Source organism: Zosterops lateralis (assembly GCF_965231275.1).
Source record: "Zosterops lateralis genome assembly, chromosome: 3".
NCBI classification, from domain to species: domain Eukaryota; kingdom Metazoa; phylum Chordata; class Aves; order Passeriformes; family Zosteropidae; genus Zosterops; species Zosterops lateralis.
In genome coordinates this window covers 40,288,065-40,306,583 of record NC_139764.1, presented here as the reverse complement: position 1 = coordinate 40,306,583, position 18,519 = coordinate 40,288,065, and the positions used below count along the sequence as shown (strand labels likewise).

At 37.3% G+C, this 18,519-nt stretch overlaps 1 protein-coding gene across 2 annotated transcripts in view; it reads right to left on the bottom strand.

Moving 5' to 3' along the window:
• Positions 1-18,519, bottom strand: part of SMOC2 (SPARC related modular calcium binding 2) — a 137,747-nt gene that overhangs the window by 21,884 nt on the left and 97,344 nt on the right. For both annotated transcript variants that reach the window (XM_083858531.1, XM_083858532.1), the window contains exon 9: positions 14,523-14,605. In XM_083858531.1, coding sequence (XP_083714657.1) covers positions 14,523-14,605 — 83 coding nt within the window. The remainder of the gene's footprint in view (positions 1-14,522; positions 14,606-18,519) is intronic.

Sequence of the window (18,519 nt, the reverse complement as noted above, 5' to 3'; positions counted from 1 at the left end):
TAAAATTTTCTCTCATCCTTAAGCACACTCCAATTTTTTAATAGGTCTGTATGAGAAATCTGAAAGATAAGTGTGCAAAGTGCTGATAAATGTGGCCATTTCTAGTGCTGTACATGGTAACCTACCACTCAGTAGCTTTAAGACACATAGAAATCATTGAAAGTGGAGAGTGTGGATATGCTCAAAGAGTCCTATGCAGTGAACCCAACATTGCCTGAGGCTGTTGAGCTCACTGACACAGCATAGAGTAGCTCTTCTCCCTCTGAGGAATGTGTCACAGAACCAGCTCTAGGAAAAAAAAATGCAGGCACATACACGTGCCTATGGAAAAAGTGGGCTGGTCAGAGCAATTCATCCCACTTCTGGTAGGGGAATAATTCAAAACCCCTTCTAAGTCTCACTGACAGGGAAATATAAAAAGAGCTCATTCATCACATCTCACCCCCGGCCCAGGCTCATGCCTGTGGCAAGCTGACCTCTGCCATGTGTGCAAGGAGCTGAGAGTCTCAATACATCTCAGCACAGTGGTGCACACAGAGAGCATCAGCTCAGGCTCACATCCTGCAGCCCCACTGGAGTCTGGAGTTTGAGCTGTCTTGCTCCAGAGTAGGAGAGCTGTGGCAGAAGAATCAATCTCCACTCAAACATTTGGAGAGAAGAGGATGTGACATCTTCCCTCCAGGTCCCAGCATCCCTCCCCAGAATGTCAGTATTTGCAAGAGATACTTGGATTGAAATACTGATACTTCTTGAAACCTTCTAATGACACTTGCTACTGAATCTCACTTGTTCTCTCCTTCTGTCAAATAAAAAGCAAGAAAAAATACTAATACCAGAGGTCTCTTTAGTGAGCTCTTTGTAGGTATTCTGTCCTAGTTATTGGCTTCCTTTATACCATTTTACACCCTAACAGAACTCATTACAGTGAAACTATTTTCAATTCAAAGCAATGAATTAGAAGCAGAATTTGAACAAGATTCAGAGACTAAATAAAATAAAATTCTTCTTTAGAGCAAGTAACTGCCTACTATACAATTACAAACCTACTTTCAGGAAGTTATCTTGCATATAATCATCTGGATGATATCAACAACTAAAAATACTGGCAATTTTTTTTTTATTCTTAATACAATGACACAATTAATTTTAAATTTCTCATAGCAATATCACTGTTTTTATATTTGCATAGTAGAGTCAACTTGAGTGAGGCTAAGTAACATCATGATTTCTTTCTCTAAGGTGCATCCCAGCAATTCATTACAAACAGCAGAGATAGGATACAGCTCACAGAATGCCTTTGGTTCATTTCAAAACATGAGAAAACTGTTGAGAATATATATGGAATACATTTGTAAGTAGGACCTGTTTATGATCCTTTCCTAGGAGTGTGAGTTGAGAGGCATAAGAGGATCTTTCTCTGTAAATGTGAATTTTATTATAAATACAGATTTAAACTTTGGGTTATGTTAGCTATCATATAAACACTGTTGATCTATATAAATTAGAACCACATTATTCCTGTGTAATGAAATTACTAGCACACTCCAAAAAAGCCCCAGTAGAAATTACTTTACTCCTATGCACCTTCCTAAATCCTGTACAAATGCATGTTATTTTGGAGAAAAAGAATCCAAAACTCTCTTGTATAAATATTTCAGTGATTTTAAGAGCATTTTATTAGGAATATTTTGTATCCTTCCAGCTCTTTCTTTGATAGTGTAAATTCAGCTATACAAATATCAAAGAGAGACAAAAATTCTAACTAATAAAATCTGTCTCTAAATAACTCCAACTGAACTTTCTGCATTTCAAAGCCTAAAGGACAAGCACCAAATATACTGAAAAATGTCCAAGAGTAGAAATATGTGCCAAATATCCTGATTATAAAACAGTAGTCTTTTATTTTCAGTTGTTCAGAGATTTTGTTTTGTGACCATTTAAATATTACTTCTCTGAACTGAAATTATGGTATGGCTATTTCCAGCATACATGAAAGAGTAATTCTGCTTAGTCATTGATGATTATATTTAGATACACACATAGGTGCACAACTAATGGAGTTCTTTATATGCCTTCCTGCTTGCTGAAAATGAGAGACACAGCAATAATAGCGAGACTGTAGAGCCAAATGCAATTTGTGAGTTAAATCCATATTTATCCATAGCTGTTTATTCTTTTCACCACCAAATGTATAGTAGACAAAATACTAGAGCTAACTACTACTAATACTACCAGCTCACTATGTAGCTGCATATGCTAGTCCACAACTACTCCTAGATTCTGCTTTTCTCTTCAGTGAGCCAGGTGAATTTTTCAAACTCTGGGTTTATTTCCTGAGAACAAATCTGCTGCTCTGCTCTAGTAGACATTTTCCATTATAACTGTGGCTGGCTACAAGGCCTAGGAATTTGCTTATCAGTACTTTTCCCCATTCCCCAAAGTTCACAGCACTGAAGGGTCTGTAGTGATTACGAAGTCATAAAAAAAGCTGATGAATATTCACTCTGCTTCTTATATTAATTTGATTCAATGACCTTTGCTTTGCACTGAACTGTGTTCCAAAGCTAATTTCAAATTGGATCGTTACCAGCAAATCTGGATTATGTACTCAAAGAACCCAAACCTCAGACTCGTAAGGATGCATTCTATAACTCTCCAGTTAGGGAACAGGAATAATACCCTGGGACTGAAAACCCCTGACATTCCACTGCTTCTGACTGCCTGTGTCTCATTAAACAATCAGAGACTACATAGCACATAGAATATCAAGGGTTATGGAACAACCTAAACCTTCTTCCTACAGACATTTATGACTGGGCTTAACTTTGCAACCACATGTAGAAGTTTCTTTGAATTTAATTGAACTAATCACAAGAAGAATGTGAGTAAGTGTTTGCAGGATCAGGGTTCAGCAGGTCATGAATTGTACTTCAGGAATATTTACAATGAGTTGCTTGTGGATGACTTACAGACAAAAAGGCTCTACTAGAAAACATTTCTAGATAGCAAGCAAATTCAAGAACTTCACAAATGTAAAGGGTAAAATTTGTGACTAATTTATTTCCCAAAATTATTCACCGATTTTTGCCATATGCTCACATCAGGAATCTATGAACAGTAGCACTCCTGCTGAGCTAGAGATGAGCAAATTTCTGAACCTTGTGAAGCATTCTGAATCCTTTCAAAGAATTCCCAGAGGTTTGTATGGGGTAATTTCATTTCTTTCTTGAGGGGTCTCAGTTGTGGAGGCCTATAAGCTGTACTTAACCAAGGAATAACACCATCTATTTGAAAAACACTGAGCTAGTCTTATATACACTGTCAGATCCTTGTGAACAAGAGTATTTATTCTACATCTCTTCCCTGAGCCCAGAAAAATGCATTCTCTGCAGTCTAAATACCTGATGCAAAGAAGGATCTGGAGGAAAGCCAGCTGGCTTAAGTTTAGCCAGTGTGAAATGAAGGTGACACATGCTGGCAGACTGAAGCACTTTGAGGAATTGGCAGGAACTTTCACTGCCTCTCCAGCTGATGGCATCTGTCCACCCATTGTCCGAGTGGCTTTGCAATCAGCTAGACTGCAAATTTTCCAGGCATCATCTTGTTATCCTGTATTTGCCCAGAACACAGGGATCCAGACTACACAACTATAAACTACAGTGATGAAAACAATTAAAAATACTAAGCATAAAGTCTTTCCAAGCTCATCTCTAGTTGTGTGTTCTATGTATTAACAACAGGTATGACATCTTCTATCTGTGGCTGCACCAAGGTTGCAGCTCTTCCCTACCAAAACATAGCATTAAATTTAATTGTGTCTTTGATCCCATATGATTAGGAGGACAAAACCTGACATTACTTTTGAGCCTCAGTCAGAAACTATGTTCAGTAATGATATTTTACTTCGTAATATAAAGTCAGCCTCAGTGAGATGTGCAAAACTGACTTTGCCTCTTGTACTGATGATCAGTTCCACTGGACTCAGATAAGCTATTTAGAAAACATGATCATTGAATGGATTCTCTGATTATCAGACACCCTCTTTCTCAAATGAAGTAAGCAATTAATTTTTACAAACAAGTAATTCTTTTTTGCAGCAGGCTAAATTTCCTGCATGATAGTGCACACAAGACTATCTCAGTGGTTTTAAGTACTTGATGTTATTCCTTGTTTCCTCTAGGCCTCCATAACTGAAAGCCCTTGAGAAGGAAATGTTTTGCCCTTTTGCAGAAGGCTACACAAAAAGCCTTTTGCAAGCTAACACAAAAATATTTTCTTCAAAAAAATATACTTAGTGATGTGAGATTAGTGTCAACAATTTTGACTACAAGTTGTTCATTTTCCTTGACAAGTAAATTAGGCTTATTGCTTAACACTCGCAGTCATTATTCAGCTGAGTAATGACTGATGTTATTACTGTGTTACACGTTAAGTTATTTAAAATGTTAGTAAGTGGGAAGGCTTGCACTGGCTTAATTTTTCACAAGCCCTAGCCTCATAAGTCTGCATTTCAAAAAGTCACTGTTTGATGAAAAACACAAAATTTCTAGGGTGATTTACTGTAAGTATTGGATATTTTCAAAATTGCTGGGAATTGAAAATCCGACTGAACTCACAGTTATTGAAGTGCTCATTTCATTTGAAAACTGGAACACTTTTCCAAGTGACTAAACACAAAGAATAAATGCCTAACCATTGCTGTTTCCTCTTGAAAATATAGCTAGCTGCAGATATACATTCAATCTGGAATGAAAATACTTATTTTTCCCTGTCCAGAGATTAAACATGAGAGCTGTTTCTGCCACATAATCAAGGAGAACTTGTATCCAAGTATGAAAACACAACAAAACAAGATATCCATTTTGAAGGGAACAGCGTTACAAATCCATGGCATGTTTTTTATTCAATTTACTCTATCAGATTATAAAGGAGAAGCCCCATACCATGTGCCTTTGAGGAAATAGTGTCTTATTATGTGACTCCCACTCACAGTCATGATAAGATTCAGGTGTTATTTTTCATTATGATTACAGCCCTGGCACACTAAAAGGTTTTCACCTTCTCCATTCAGTTAATATGAGTTTTTCTTGACAGCTTTTCGATTGCAAGAAGATAATGACTGCAGCCATTTTGGCAGAAAACACTGAGGTTATTCTATATCAATCTTCCCCTCTTGTGTTGTTGTTTTTTCTACTGCTTACCCAAGAGCTACAATCCAGTTGCCTCATGTTATTATGAGATAGCTCTCCTGTGTCTTAATTATACCAGAGATTATTTCAAGATTTTTTGAAAGCATTTCTTGAAGCTTGTAGTTTTAAGAATATAGCATCGAAGTATGTTGAATGAGGAAAATGATTTAATTCCTTTTAGGTTTCAGTGCAATCAAAGTTTCACTCTGCTTATTATAGGATTTTATACCAGGCACAGACACTACCTCAGTATCTACAGTCATGTACTTGGAGCTGTTTTAAAAGGGTCTGTGGTATTTTACAGTAAACTTTAGACTGTCTTTAAAAGAGGGTAAATATCTTGATTTTTTTAATACTCACATGTATTTTCTGCAGAGACCTTGTTAAAAGAAACAAAGATGTTTAAAATGTTCTGGTTTGCACTTTCTTCTGGATTTCTTGATTAGGCTAATCTCTGCATTGAAACATTTCACATAAATTCATTTCCTTATCTCTTTACTATTAGGAAAAAAAATATAGGAGAGTAAATATAATGTTATGGATGAAATGTAACTGTACAGCTGGTGTGAGACCACCTCCTGGGAAACCAGCCAGTTACAGGAGAACGTTCTCCCTTCTGGGCATGTTCTCCTGGAGGTGTTCCACTGATCACACTCACAGCAGGACCCAACGGCACAGAACAGCACTGCTGTCCTCAAACATGCGTTTGTTTGGAAAAGGAGGACAGCAACAAGTGAGGTGAGAAACTGAATTTATATTCTTTGGCATAGCCCAAATGCTGTGAAGCGAATGAAGTCAGTGTTTATTAGTCCTATTATAGCTTTTTAAAATAAACATAAAATTATAGGTTAATATGAACTAGAGCAATGAATGAATTGCTAAGCCAGTAGCATCACCTTCAATTAGCAAGCTTTTCTCTTTTGTTAGCTGTGAAACACTTATGTCTCTCACTGGCATTTTACTAGTAACACAAATGCTTTCACTGTAATTTTTATTGGCAAATTTGCACATTAAGCAGCTCTTGAGTTATGTGCTTGATTTTTTTTTTTCAGCTATTAATATTTCTACTGTAGGTTTGTGTGAAGATTCATTTTGATAAGAAATTATTACAAATTGAGGCAAAATTAAAGTAGTATGAAGAACTGTGGCCAGGTCATTATTATTAAATCAGCACAAGGAGATGAATAGAAGGGGATGTGCAGGAAATCAATGTGACCTGCAGAGCCTTGAAAAATAACCTTCAAGGCTTCCACCCTTTGGAGCAAAACTTCCCACCAGAAGACTAAAATACGCTCATGTGGCCAGACAATGGGGTAATAATATTGAAGTTACTAAATTCAAAAGCACAAGGAAACTATTGTAGGTTTAAGACACTGAGTCCTCTTCGGAGGATCAACTCTGAAGCCAGTGCAGTGGCCTCAGCACTTGCTTGACCCTCAGAGCTATGTAGTAGTGAGGATCACTGCCTCCCTCCTCCCCAGGCCACCACTGCACACGCTAGAGGAGACAGCAAGTGCTCTGGGAGGGGAAGAAGCTATTCCCCTTGCTACCCCAGGGCTCAGAGTGTTCTGGCCCTCTGCACAGAATCATCAAGGTTAGAATAGACCTTTAAAATCATCTAGCCCAATCATCAACCTAACACCAACCTAAATCACCCATAAATCAAAACCCAAAGTGCCATATCCAGACGCTCCTTGAACACTTCAAGAGACAATCACTTCACCACATCCCTGGGCAATTTATTGCAATGCTTAGCAACAGTTTCAGTGTGATTTCTTTTTTCTAATATCTAGCCTGCCCAGGCACAACTTAAGCTCATTTTCTCTCGTCCTTTCACTTGAGACATGACAGGAGAGACCGAGCCCTACCTGGCTACAACCTCCTTTCAGGTAATTTTAGAGAGCAGCGAGGTCCCCCCCAACCCTCATTTTCTCCAGACTAAACATTCCCAGCTCCCTCCCAGCAACTGAGGGAGTCAAAAGACTTGTGCTCCAGACCCTTTGCCAGCTTCACTGCCCTTCTCTGAAGATCCTCCAGAACCTCACTGTGTTTCTTGTTTTGAGGGGCCCAGAACTGAAGAGAGCACTTAAGGTGTGGTGTTACCAGTGCTGAGTGTAGGGAGAAAATCACTTCTCTAGTCCTGGTGGACATGTTACTCTTCATACAGGCCAAGATATCATTGGCCTTCTTGGTCACCTGGGCACACAGCTGGCCAGCTGTAAACCAGCAACCCAAATCTCTTTCTGCTAAGCAGCTCTCAAGCTGCTTTTCCCCAAGCCTGTATCGATGCATGGGGTTGTTGCAATGCAAGGGCAGTACCCAGCACTTGGCTTTACTGAACCCCACACAGTTGCCCTCAGCCCACTGATCCAGCCTGTCATGATCTCTCTGCAGAGCCTTCCTATCCTCCAGCAGAGGATGGTTCCATCCAATTTGGTGTTATCTGCAAACTTACTGAGGATGCACTAAATAAGCCCATCCTAACCACTGATAAAAGATATCCCTCATTACTGAGTCCTGGGGAATACCCCTAGTGACTGGCCATCAATTGGATCCAGTTCCATTCTCTACCACTTTCTTGGTCCAGCCATCCAGCCAGTGTTTAACTCAGTGAAACTGCATTTTTTCAAACTACAAAAAGCCTCATTTTCTCCAGGAGACTGCTGTGGAAGATGGTGCAAAAGCCTTCACTGAAGTCTAGATATTTAACAACCACAGCTTTTCCCTCATTTTCTAAGCAAGTCACCTTGCCATAGAAGAAGATTAAGTTGCTCACGCAGGACCTGCCTTTCATAAACCCCCACTGGCTGGGCCTGATACCCTGGTTGTCCTGCACATTCTGGCACTCATGATGATCTGCTCCATGACTTTTCCGGGGTACCAAAGTCAGGCTAACAGGCCTTTAGTTTCCCAGATCATCCTTCCAACCCTTCTTGTGGATGGGTGTTACATTGCTAACTACCTTCTGGTAGTTCTGGGACTTCACCAGTTAACCAGGACTGCTGGTAAATGAGTGAAAGTGACTTGGGAAGCTTTATTGGCCAGCTCTCTCATTACTCTCAGCTGCACCCTCTCTGGGCCCACAGACTTGTGGGTGTCATTGGCATACAATGTCACTAGCCATTTCCTTTTGGATCACAGGGGCTTCACTCTGCTTCTATCAGGAACCCCCAGCTCTGGGAGTTGTACCTCACTGTTGAACCTCATGTCCTCCCTGCAGACCTCACCATGCTCCAGGCAGGTCTCTTCCATCAACTCACCACACAGCTGTTCAGCTCTGCCATCATTGTCATGAAGGTTCAAACCAGATTCGACCCAACATTACCTGGTCACAGTAATTTTGTTAGGTAGTTCTGCTCCATACAGAGCCTTTTTGCCAAGTACCTCTTAGTAAATAGAACAGCAGAGAGCTCAGGGAAATGGTTACAGGCTCATTCAAAACAGCCAACAACTTCAAATGGTTGGCTGACTATTCAGAGCTTTAAGACTCGATAGCAGAAAGGAGTATTTTGAGTATTAGCTCACGCAGCCAGAAAGCTGGTTATATCATAAAAATATAATCCATTTAAATCACAGTTCAGTGGAGATAGTTACATGCCAATTGACCTAACAATTTGAAGCTCAAGGGAAGGCAGGCATGTGTATAAAATTTGCATTATGCCTTATCTGATGCCTTAAAAAAAAAAAAAAAAAAGAAAGCTTTAGTCATTCAAATGTTTAAGAATGTGAAATAAGGTAAGATGAGTTTCTACTTGGTGCTGATACCAGAAAAGACTACACCAAGGAAATGAAGGACTATGTGAAAACAGACTAAGCTAGATGAGGTAGGGCAGTGGTGATACCTCAGTATTTTAGCTGAGAAATACTCTGGCACCTTATGAAATCGGATGCAGTCATGGTCAAAAGTGGAATCACTGCATGATAAAATGAACCTCAAAAGGAAAAGCAGTTAATCTTCTGTCACTTTCCTTTTCTTTTAAGATGCCTTTGAAGTGAGACACTTCATATGACAGCTATTTGGCTGTGGGTGTTGCATCATCGTGGTTTGAGTGCTTCTGACTATTTCCCTTTAACTTTGGAAAAAGATACACTGCCAACAACCAAATGTAAGCTGTACTTATCCACACATAAGTCCCCCATACCTTAAATCATGAGTTTTGCTCCACAAAACATAAACCGTTCAGGGTCAGTGCAGGATTCTCCCATCAGAAACACAGTAAACAAAGCCATTACAATAGGAAGAAAATTGGGCAGTCAGAATATTTTTGTTTCTCTTAAGTAACATAAAAATTAAATAAACAAATGAGTTAAACTGCTCTCATGCATGATTTGCAGGACAAAATATTAACTGCTTGAATGCCAAGGTTATATTAAGCTTAAGAACATCCATTGCTCAAAACAAGAGCTGAGTTTGTCGTAGGCTATGAAATTAGAAAACAATCTGTAGTTCATATTCAAGGAAGAGTTTTAAGGGATTTTTTTGTTGTTGTTTTGTTATTAAGTAAGTTGATTAACTATACAAGGGGCCTTTATCAAGATATTTCAATTGAATAATAAAGTTCTAAGTTTGACTTAAACTGTAGACCATCAGAGTACCACCACAGTGATGAGCAGAGCTTAGGCTCTGGATGAAATGCACTGAGTTTCAGATTTGGGTTGTGAGGAAAAGGGGTCACAGAGAATTCAAAATCTGTCCCCAAAGGCTGTGCAAAACTAACCTGGATCCTTCTTGCACCACTGAATAAACCCTGGACAATAAAAATTGTAACTCTTCAGATGATTCTTAACTCAGTGTTACCAAAACCCTGAAATACTCACCTTTTTATGATAAATGGTCTAGAATCAAAAATTGCAATGATAATCAACTGAAGTGAAGGATTGCCAGTAAGGACAGAAACAGGAGTGAAAAAGCTGATCTTATGTTGTCAGTACAAACCTACAGTAACTTGAATGCAATGGACACATTCTACTGAATTCCAGCAAGGTAAACTGAGATCAGCATCTCAGGAAAACAAAATATTCAACACTGAAGAGCTATGCTATTTAGAGAAAATAAAAAAGGGAGACTTTCATGACTTTTAGTAGATTGATTTACTACATCTGCATGTTGACTCAAGTCAGTAGACTGTATTACTCTTAGAGGCACTGTAATTTCCAAACTATACTTTCCCCTCTCAAATTATCCTTTTGTATGAAAGGAAGTATCACAACTCTAGGAACTTCAAAAAATCCCACATTGCGTTAAAGAAAAGGAGAAACTTAAACAAACCAAAATAAAATGTAAACAAAATTAGTGGCTTGACTCAAATTTACGAAACTGTAGTAACCCCGTAAAGTCTAAAAATCCAGCTTGACATTGTGTCTCTTGCTGAAACTTGTGGCATTTACTTATTTGTTTGGTTTTGTTAGTCTTTTCTGCACAAAAGATAAGGGTACTTCTAATTAAAAAATATTATGTGAGCAAAATGACATTTCCTAGAATACTTTAAATTTTTTTCCATTTACTTTTCAAATTTCAGGTCTGGGTAATGAAAATCATACTACAGGAAAAAAAAAATTCCCGAGTCAGGTAAGAATACAAAAAAAAAATATCATATAAAGTACTATCCAAAGTTTATACAGCCCTCACATACAGCAGAGCCTAAAACAGAGACTTCTCGCTTTCAATGCATACTTCTTAAATAAGAAAAAGATTTGCCCAGGAGAAAAATTATCTGAGTAGTCTGGCACTGTCTCAGTATGCTATCATGTCTTGCTCTCCTACATACCAAAGTCCTTTTCTTCCAGGTTGCTTAGAGAAAAGGCAAGACTAGCTTTATGAACAGGAAGCTTATCCATTGTATCCAAGGCAGGGTGCATGTGCCCCAGAGGAGGCACATGACAATGAACTGCAGTGCAGAAATAGAGCATTGTTTGTGATATTAACAGATGAAATTTAAAAAATTAAACTGTCCTTTCAGCTTTATTTCATCCTTTTTCAGTTTCTATATTTGCATATGTTTTATAATATATCTAATTTATTATTATAGTAGAAAACTGATACAATTTATAAATAAATATACACCTACTGCAGACACGTGCTTAAAAATGTTTTACTGATTATAAAAAAGTACGGAATACACATAATGCTTGAAAAACCTTCACCCATAGGCTCAGCCTGAAAAATCACAGTTTCAGGGACCGATAATTCTTAAGCTTGGCTGAATTTGACTCACAACTTTAGGAGAATACAGGGGCACCTACACCTCATTTCATCATACCATATTGTTTAGCTTAACAAGCCTTCATGCTAAACCCTTTTAAATGCTCTTGATCAGCTTATGTGGAAAACTGAATTCTTCTTTACCACACCAGTAATCCAAAGTATGGAGAAAACTATTCAAGACTTTAAGACTTTATTTAAGACTTTTTTAAGATGTTAGTTCATCACAGAGCTTCCATTTTACTGCATAACACAGAGGAGAACAAAAGGTCAAAATACAAATGTTTGAAAACTCTGTGAGGAAACTAAAAACCCCTTTTGTTTCCATAGTATGTGTGACATTCTCTATACTCCTTTTTGAGTTCAATTTCATTATCTCAGAATAACCAGTTTCTGAGAAGGATCATAACCGCAAGTAACCTCAGAAAAATGCTTTGGCTTTAAAAAAGGACTAGAAATCTAATGGGAAGAATTATTATTATTATATAACTTCCAGCCCAAACTAAGAGATACAGGTGGCTTGGATCGTCCCTACAAACATTAGACTAGCTTTCACTTTCAGATGCTTTATATTAGGTTACCTTAGGATGTGAAAACATAGTCTTAGAGAGGTTTAAATTAGTGGGAAATTTGCTGTAGACTCCAAGGGACACTTACCTTCCACAGTTTTGCCTTAACAAGGTATCAGTACTTGCCAAAACCTGCTTCTTGATTTATTTGCAAATTATTGCTAAAAATATTTGGCTTGAAATATAATGGGTTCAGATTTTCAGGTGATATAAATCAGTGCAGCTGCAGTACCATGCCAATTTAATCCATTTGAGGATCTACCAGTAGGTTTTATCCCATTTAAGATCATTCATAGCAGTAAAGTAATTAATTTTTAAATCTTCCTTGTTTTACATGGCAGGCAATCACAGTGGTTTCACCCAGGGCTACTGCATTTGTGTGGCTATAATCAGCAAAAGAAGCAAACCCATCCTTTCAGAAATGTATTATTCCTTTTCTTTATTCAGTCCTGGCACCACTCAGCAATTATATGCAATATTTAAATTTCGACAACACAGATGCAAACATGCCTTTGCAAGGCTGCTTATGATAGAAAAACTGAATAACGGTGATTCATTGCTATTAAAAAGTTGATTCATATTAGTTATTTGCACAACTTTGTGTTACTTGTTAACAACTAGAAGTACTTGTACAAGGTCATCTTTCAACCTTTTTTTTCCAAAAAATTTCTAAAGTAAATTCAATTAATTTCACTTGATGTAGTGTTTTCATGATAAGAAATAAATTTAGCATCCAAAGACTTGTGTATTTAGCTTTAGAGAGAAAGAAAAAAATAAGCATCTTAACACAACTGCAACTGGGAAGTAGCCTCTCCCCTCAATTACTTCCACAGGCAGGTACTTATTCCATGCTGCAGTAGAAGAGGAGATTGTTCAAGATAACCTATAAGTATTTAAGAAATTTTGGTATTCGCCTTATTTTAAAATAACACAAGGGATTTGGAAGTCAAAGATTAAGCAATCTAACATGAGAGAGAGCAAATCCATGTCATATGTATCAGTTATGATAATTACAGGCTTGCATTGCAGTAGTGTTTTTTTGGACTAAAGTGCATGTAATGCAAAATAGCATAATGTAAAAAAAGAGAAAATCAATATACCATTGCCTAACTTAATGAAAATTAGTTTATCAAGTAGGAGCTTGCAGCATTGAAAATTCTTGTTAACTATTTCAATGGAAAAGTATCTTGATTTTGGATAAATCTTTATTACTATACTGTATGAAAGCACTAGCAGCATAGATAAAAAACTAGATGTATGAAATCTTAAAAGTCTTCACCTACCCATTCTCCCACTAAGATTACATCTAGCAAATGCTTTCCAAAATATTTAGCAAAAGGTAGGAATGCCTAGTAACTGATATCTTCAAATGCAAAAATTGTTTCTTTAACTTTTGCTCTGCTACATCTTCTGAGTCAAGTTTTTTCACTTACAAAAAAACACCCAAACATAAAATCAAATAGCCATCCAAGTCTGTAACTATGCAAGTGTTATGTAAAATAATTTGTTGAAGATGGCTAACTAACTTTCCACTGGTTTCCATGGAGCTGTAAAATAGCACAGAATAATTTGTTGGAAGGGGGCCATGAAGATCATCCTGTCCGGCCTCCCTACAGTGAGCAGGGCATCTTCAACCAGATAACCAGATTTTTTTATTAGCTTCTATACAGAACACAGCATAGAGTTGTATGTAGTATTTTTTTTTATTACACCTTGTAATTACATTTATTTGATGACAGAGGGCATAAATGTGTGTTCATTCAATACGCATTTCAACACTGATGGGCATTAGTTGAGAATTATTATCTGAATGCTTCTTTGGGTGACCACACTAGAATATTTTTCATTACATGAAAGCTCTGCACATATTTACTTCTTTTTGGTTCTTTACAATGGCTGACAGTGACTTGTAATTCTCTTGTAATGTGCAATATCATTAAATCTGCTACACCTCAAGTTATTCAAGCATACTAAAAGGCTATTTCAAAAATTAAGGAAGTCTACTGACTTCTGTGTAGCTCAACTATCCATAGATAAGATCTCTCACATGATTATAAAAATTGTGAAAAAGGTGATAACTCTAATAAACACCATTTTTTCCATCAACAGAGAATAATGAAAAAAAGTATTATTGTGACGTAAACTGACAAAGATACTCTTGGAGAAAAGTAAGATGGATACATTGTTCAGACCGATTTGAAGACGGAGGCCAACTTCCCATGGATTTTGCTAGAACAAGGATTATGAAGCATAGCTTAAGTTATCCTGGATTTATTTTCTGATTTCCCTGATATGACAGCAGCAAAGAATAATTCCAATAAGTAAATGTGACTGCCATTAAACTACTGATTAAAATGAGCCTTACTTTCTCTGACAAGATCCCAAGACCCATATTTATTTACACTGTTCCAAAGTCAAATACTTCAGTCAGTGGCAAATAAATATAGTGATATCTAAAAGATACCTTATTTTGATATAGTGTAAGGAATTGCTTTCTAATTTACTGTAGTAAATAAATAAAGCATTGGAATGCATAAACTTAAATTTATCAGTTTCACTGACCTTGAAGCTGGCGTCCTTTGTACAAATCCTTTGTTTTTGTTGGGTGAGCTCTGGCACCATTATCACATTTAGGTTGTTCATACCTAAAGAACAAACAGGGAGAGAATAAAACCAAGGTTAATTGGATTAAAAATTAATTTATTTCCAATTTTGTAGTCCTCATACCTTCATGTATTCAGGGAATAAGCCCACATTTTCTTTCAGAGGGCAATGCAAACTTTTCTGTCTATTTTTCACTTACCTCAAAGAAACCACCTTTATTCTCCTGGAGTTGGTATCAAACTAAAAAATATTCTCTTTTCTAAAGCCATTCTACTGAGAGCAAGACTAAGAATTGCTATAAACTAATAGAAAATGAAAAATATTTTGAAAAGTATACCAAAGAAACTCCACAGAGGCAAGAAAAAATAAGGCTGTCTTCCACCCATAAAACAAAAGGGCCATAAACAATATCGTAGACAATATTCATGTTGAGAAACACCAGAGAAACAATTTCAAAATTAGTAATTAGGTCCTACTGCAGCTCTAAATTCACGTGCTACTGTATTTTCTCAAAAAAAAAAAAATTAAGTAAGAAGGGTTAACCAATTAATGTTTTGAACAAGAGTGAAAAAGTGATTTCCAGAAGGAAGGTAATTGGGCCAGAACTGCTTGAAGTGAATTGTGAAAAAGACTGAATCTCCACCTGCTACTGGAATGTTTTGGCTCTTCTATGCTTACTGAGTTTACTTAAAGTCACTTTGTTAGTCTAACTGGTAAAAAGAAACTGTGCTGTTTGTATTTCCAACAAACAGTGACTCATGCAACACCACTAGCAGTACCTTTTATGCAAGACCAGGAGAGATGGGAGCATCTGCTGCTGAATCTCACCTCTTTTTCTGTGTCCCACCATCAATGCATGGTGGTTTTTCACTCAACTTGACTGTCTCTTTTTCTGAGAAATTTTTAATTTATTGTCCTAAAGTAGATTGAAGTTGCAGATCTTAGCAGGTAGCATTTCAGAGAAAGATTCAATTCTCAGTTAAACTAACATTAATTGTGTCTACATACATACGTGTCCACATACTGTTCACTGAATCTAGATTCTTTCATAGTCTATATAACTGAAGCTCTCCTACTCCAACTTAATCAAAAATCCCATTTACTGAGCGGCATACTAAAATAACTTATTAAAATAAACTGATCCAAATTTTTGGGACAAAACATTTTTAAAAACACTGAACGGTGGAAATGTCCTGGATTCAGGACATCCTGCTTCTAAAAATAATGCCTAAATACTTTGCTCTTAATTGTCAGGCAGCATAGAAAACTGCAATATTATTTCTCTTTTGAGGGCTTAATTTATTTCTACATCATCTGATGAAACTGACTACTGGCCCATCAAATTTTGGCTGCTGCAAGAAGGTACAGTATCATTTTCATGGACGTGGGAGAACTAGAGACTCTTTTTTACCCTAAAGAATGGCAGAAATAGAAGGTGCTTTGATAACATGGGTTGGATTCAGATACTTGATGGATGACCACCTTAATCAGCCAAGAAAACATTGAAAGGGCAGTTTCTGAGCAACACTCACTAATGCAGTATCTGGCAAACAGCCTGGCCCCTGATTAATTTGATACCTGACTCTGCATTCGCCTCCTTCTCTTCCATTACTGTGGCTGCTCTGTGCCTGCATTTTATTTTTTGGCCTCTACTCTTCTACCCTTTTGGCTGATACTTTTGTTGAATACACACATAGTTCATCATATACAAACTGAATCTATAAAAGCCCAAAAGGTGTTAAAATGCTGCAATGTGAAAAGTCTACATTTAACTCTTTAGAGCAACTGAAGAAAGAAAACAAGCAATTTTAAATTTACCATACAGGAATAGCCATGCTAAAAACTGATAAGAAAAACAGACTTGCTTCAGTTTTCATGGAGAAAGAGTGGGAACAGGATAGCATGTCAGAATGGAGCACTGTCAGGTTAAAAATAGTGTCGTTAAAAGACATCCCAAGTTACTCTTCTGAATTTAAAAGGGGAAAGAATCCCTAGCAGTAAACGTATATCTAGAATTGGCAAGGGCTTAGCAAGACTGCTTTACACCTCTGATCACTCTGCTGGGAAGCACTAAGATTTACTGAGGTGTACAAAGCAGTAGAGGATGGAGGCTTCCACAGGGATTCTACAGTGTGGGCAGTGTCATGAAACAGATGATTTATGTTCCTTTTTAAGTTTAGAGAATCTTGTGCCAGTTTGGGGTTTACTCTCCACAAGATCCTAGTTGCTAAAATTTCACATGTGAGAACACAGCCCCATGATGTCAACTGAGACAAAAGGCTGAGGTTCATGCTGTGATTTCCAAGAGGCATTGGGACCCAGCTGGTGTGAACTACACTGCTAGGCTTTTGTGAGAATGGTTGTTTTTAGCCTTTAAATGCATTACTCCCTTTCAATACAGATTTATTCCACAACTTCACCTATTTCAGTAAGTTTTATTGTCATAAATGTCCTAGAGGGGTTCTTCACTGACATACCTTTAACTCTAGAATGAGTTTATTTTTTTCTGAAATACCCTCACTGACAAATGATTTGTCCTTTTTCAGATGACAGTGTATTAGAAGGTAAATTAGTGCTAATAACTTTCCTTCATTTTGAGGGTCTTATTCAATGTGACTACCATTTATTGAGGTGTTCAGAACCTTATAATATGACAAGTATCATCCTCATGCAAATGACAAGCAAAATGTTGTTCTAGCAACAGCTTCCCTGATCTGTATATCCTTTTGGTGCTCTCCTTTAGTGACCTGATCCTCATTTGCAGAACAGGGATTTCAGTATGCTATGCATCCATCTTGCTACCAGAAGTACTGATGTTATCAGAGTTTTAACATCTTTTAATTTGTATTTTGCAGTGGAAAACTGAAAGAGAGTACACCAAATTTTGCACAAGCCCCTAGTTGTTTAAAATAGAAAAGACTCACATATTCATTCTTTCCATTCTTTAAGAACTACAAAAAGACAAGTGTATATTCCTCATTATATTCTGATTCCCCTTTAATTCCCTCTGCCTGAGAAAAAAAATAGTTTTATCAATACATAAAAAAAAATAAAATCAAGAAATAATTAATGGGACTCCAGCCACCTAAATATTTCTCAGAAATGAGGTCTAGACGTTCTGCTTAAACTCCAGGCAGTAATCCCACCTGCTTGTTTACCAAGACTGTAGATTCCTAAATACACCAGTCATTCTTTATTTAGTATGAAATTCCAAAAGCTGAGTACTTTCCTTACCCATCTGTGCTCAGAAATGTTCTCTTTGGGGATATCACTAAATTTTACTTCTGCAGAGCTTCACTGAAGACTGACCTTAAGTCTAACAAAGCTGAAAAATTAGAAATGGTCAATAACATAGCAGCTGATCTTTTTAGTATCAGTCATCAGACACTTTTGTGTCTAAATCATATGCATGGAAAGACTGAATCCAATTTTCTAGCCTTCCAACTTTGGAGACACGCAGCACAGTGAAAGGTCTTCCTGTCGCCTCTTCTCCCACAGCTGAGTGACTGTGTAGTTGCCAAAAACAAGAGCCCAGCAGACCAAACAGGGAAAAAAAAGAGACAGAGATGGATTTTAGTTCCATAGGTGATTCATCAAGGGGTTGGGAAGACCTAGACTTCCAGTCTGTATGACAGTAGGAGCCAAAATGGAACATACTGCATGCACAATATACACATGAATAGGAAAGCAAGCTGGTTCATTTTTAAGGATCATCACCTCCAGGTTCATAAATGGTTCATCTTGCAGGATGTGGCAGGAAGCCCACACAGATGAACCAAGTGTACCTAACAGAATTTAAAAGATTTAAAAAGGAAGCATACAATTGGTCAGCTGATAAAGAAGGAATAAACAGACATTGCTGAAGTGCACAGAGATGGGGTTAGGAATCTTGTAAAGGAGCATGAAGGCAACAGGAAGAGCTTCTTACATCTGTATCAGCAGCAAAAAGAAGACA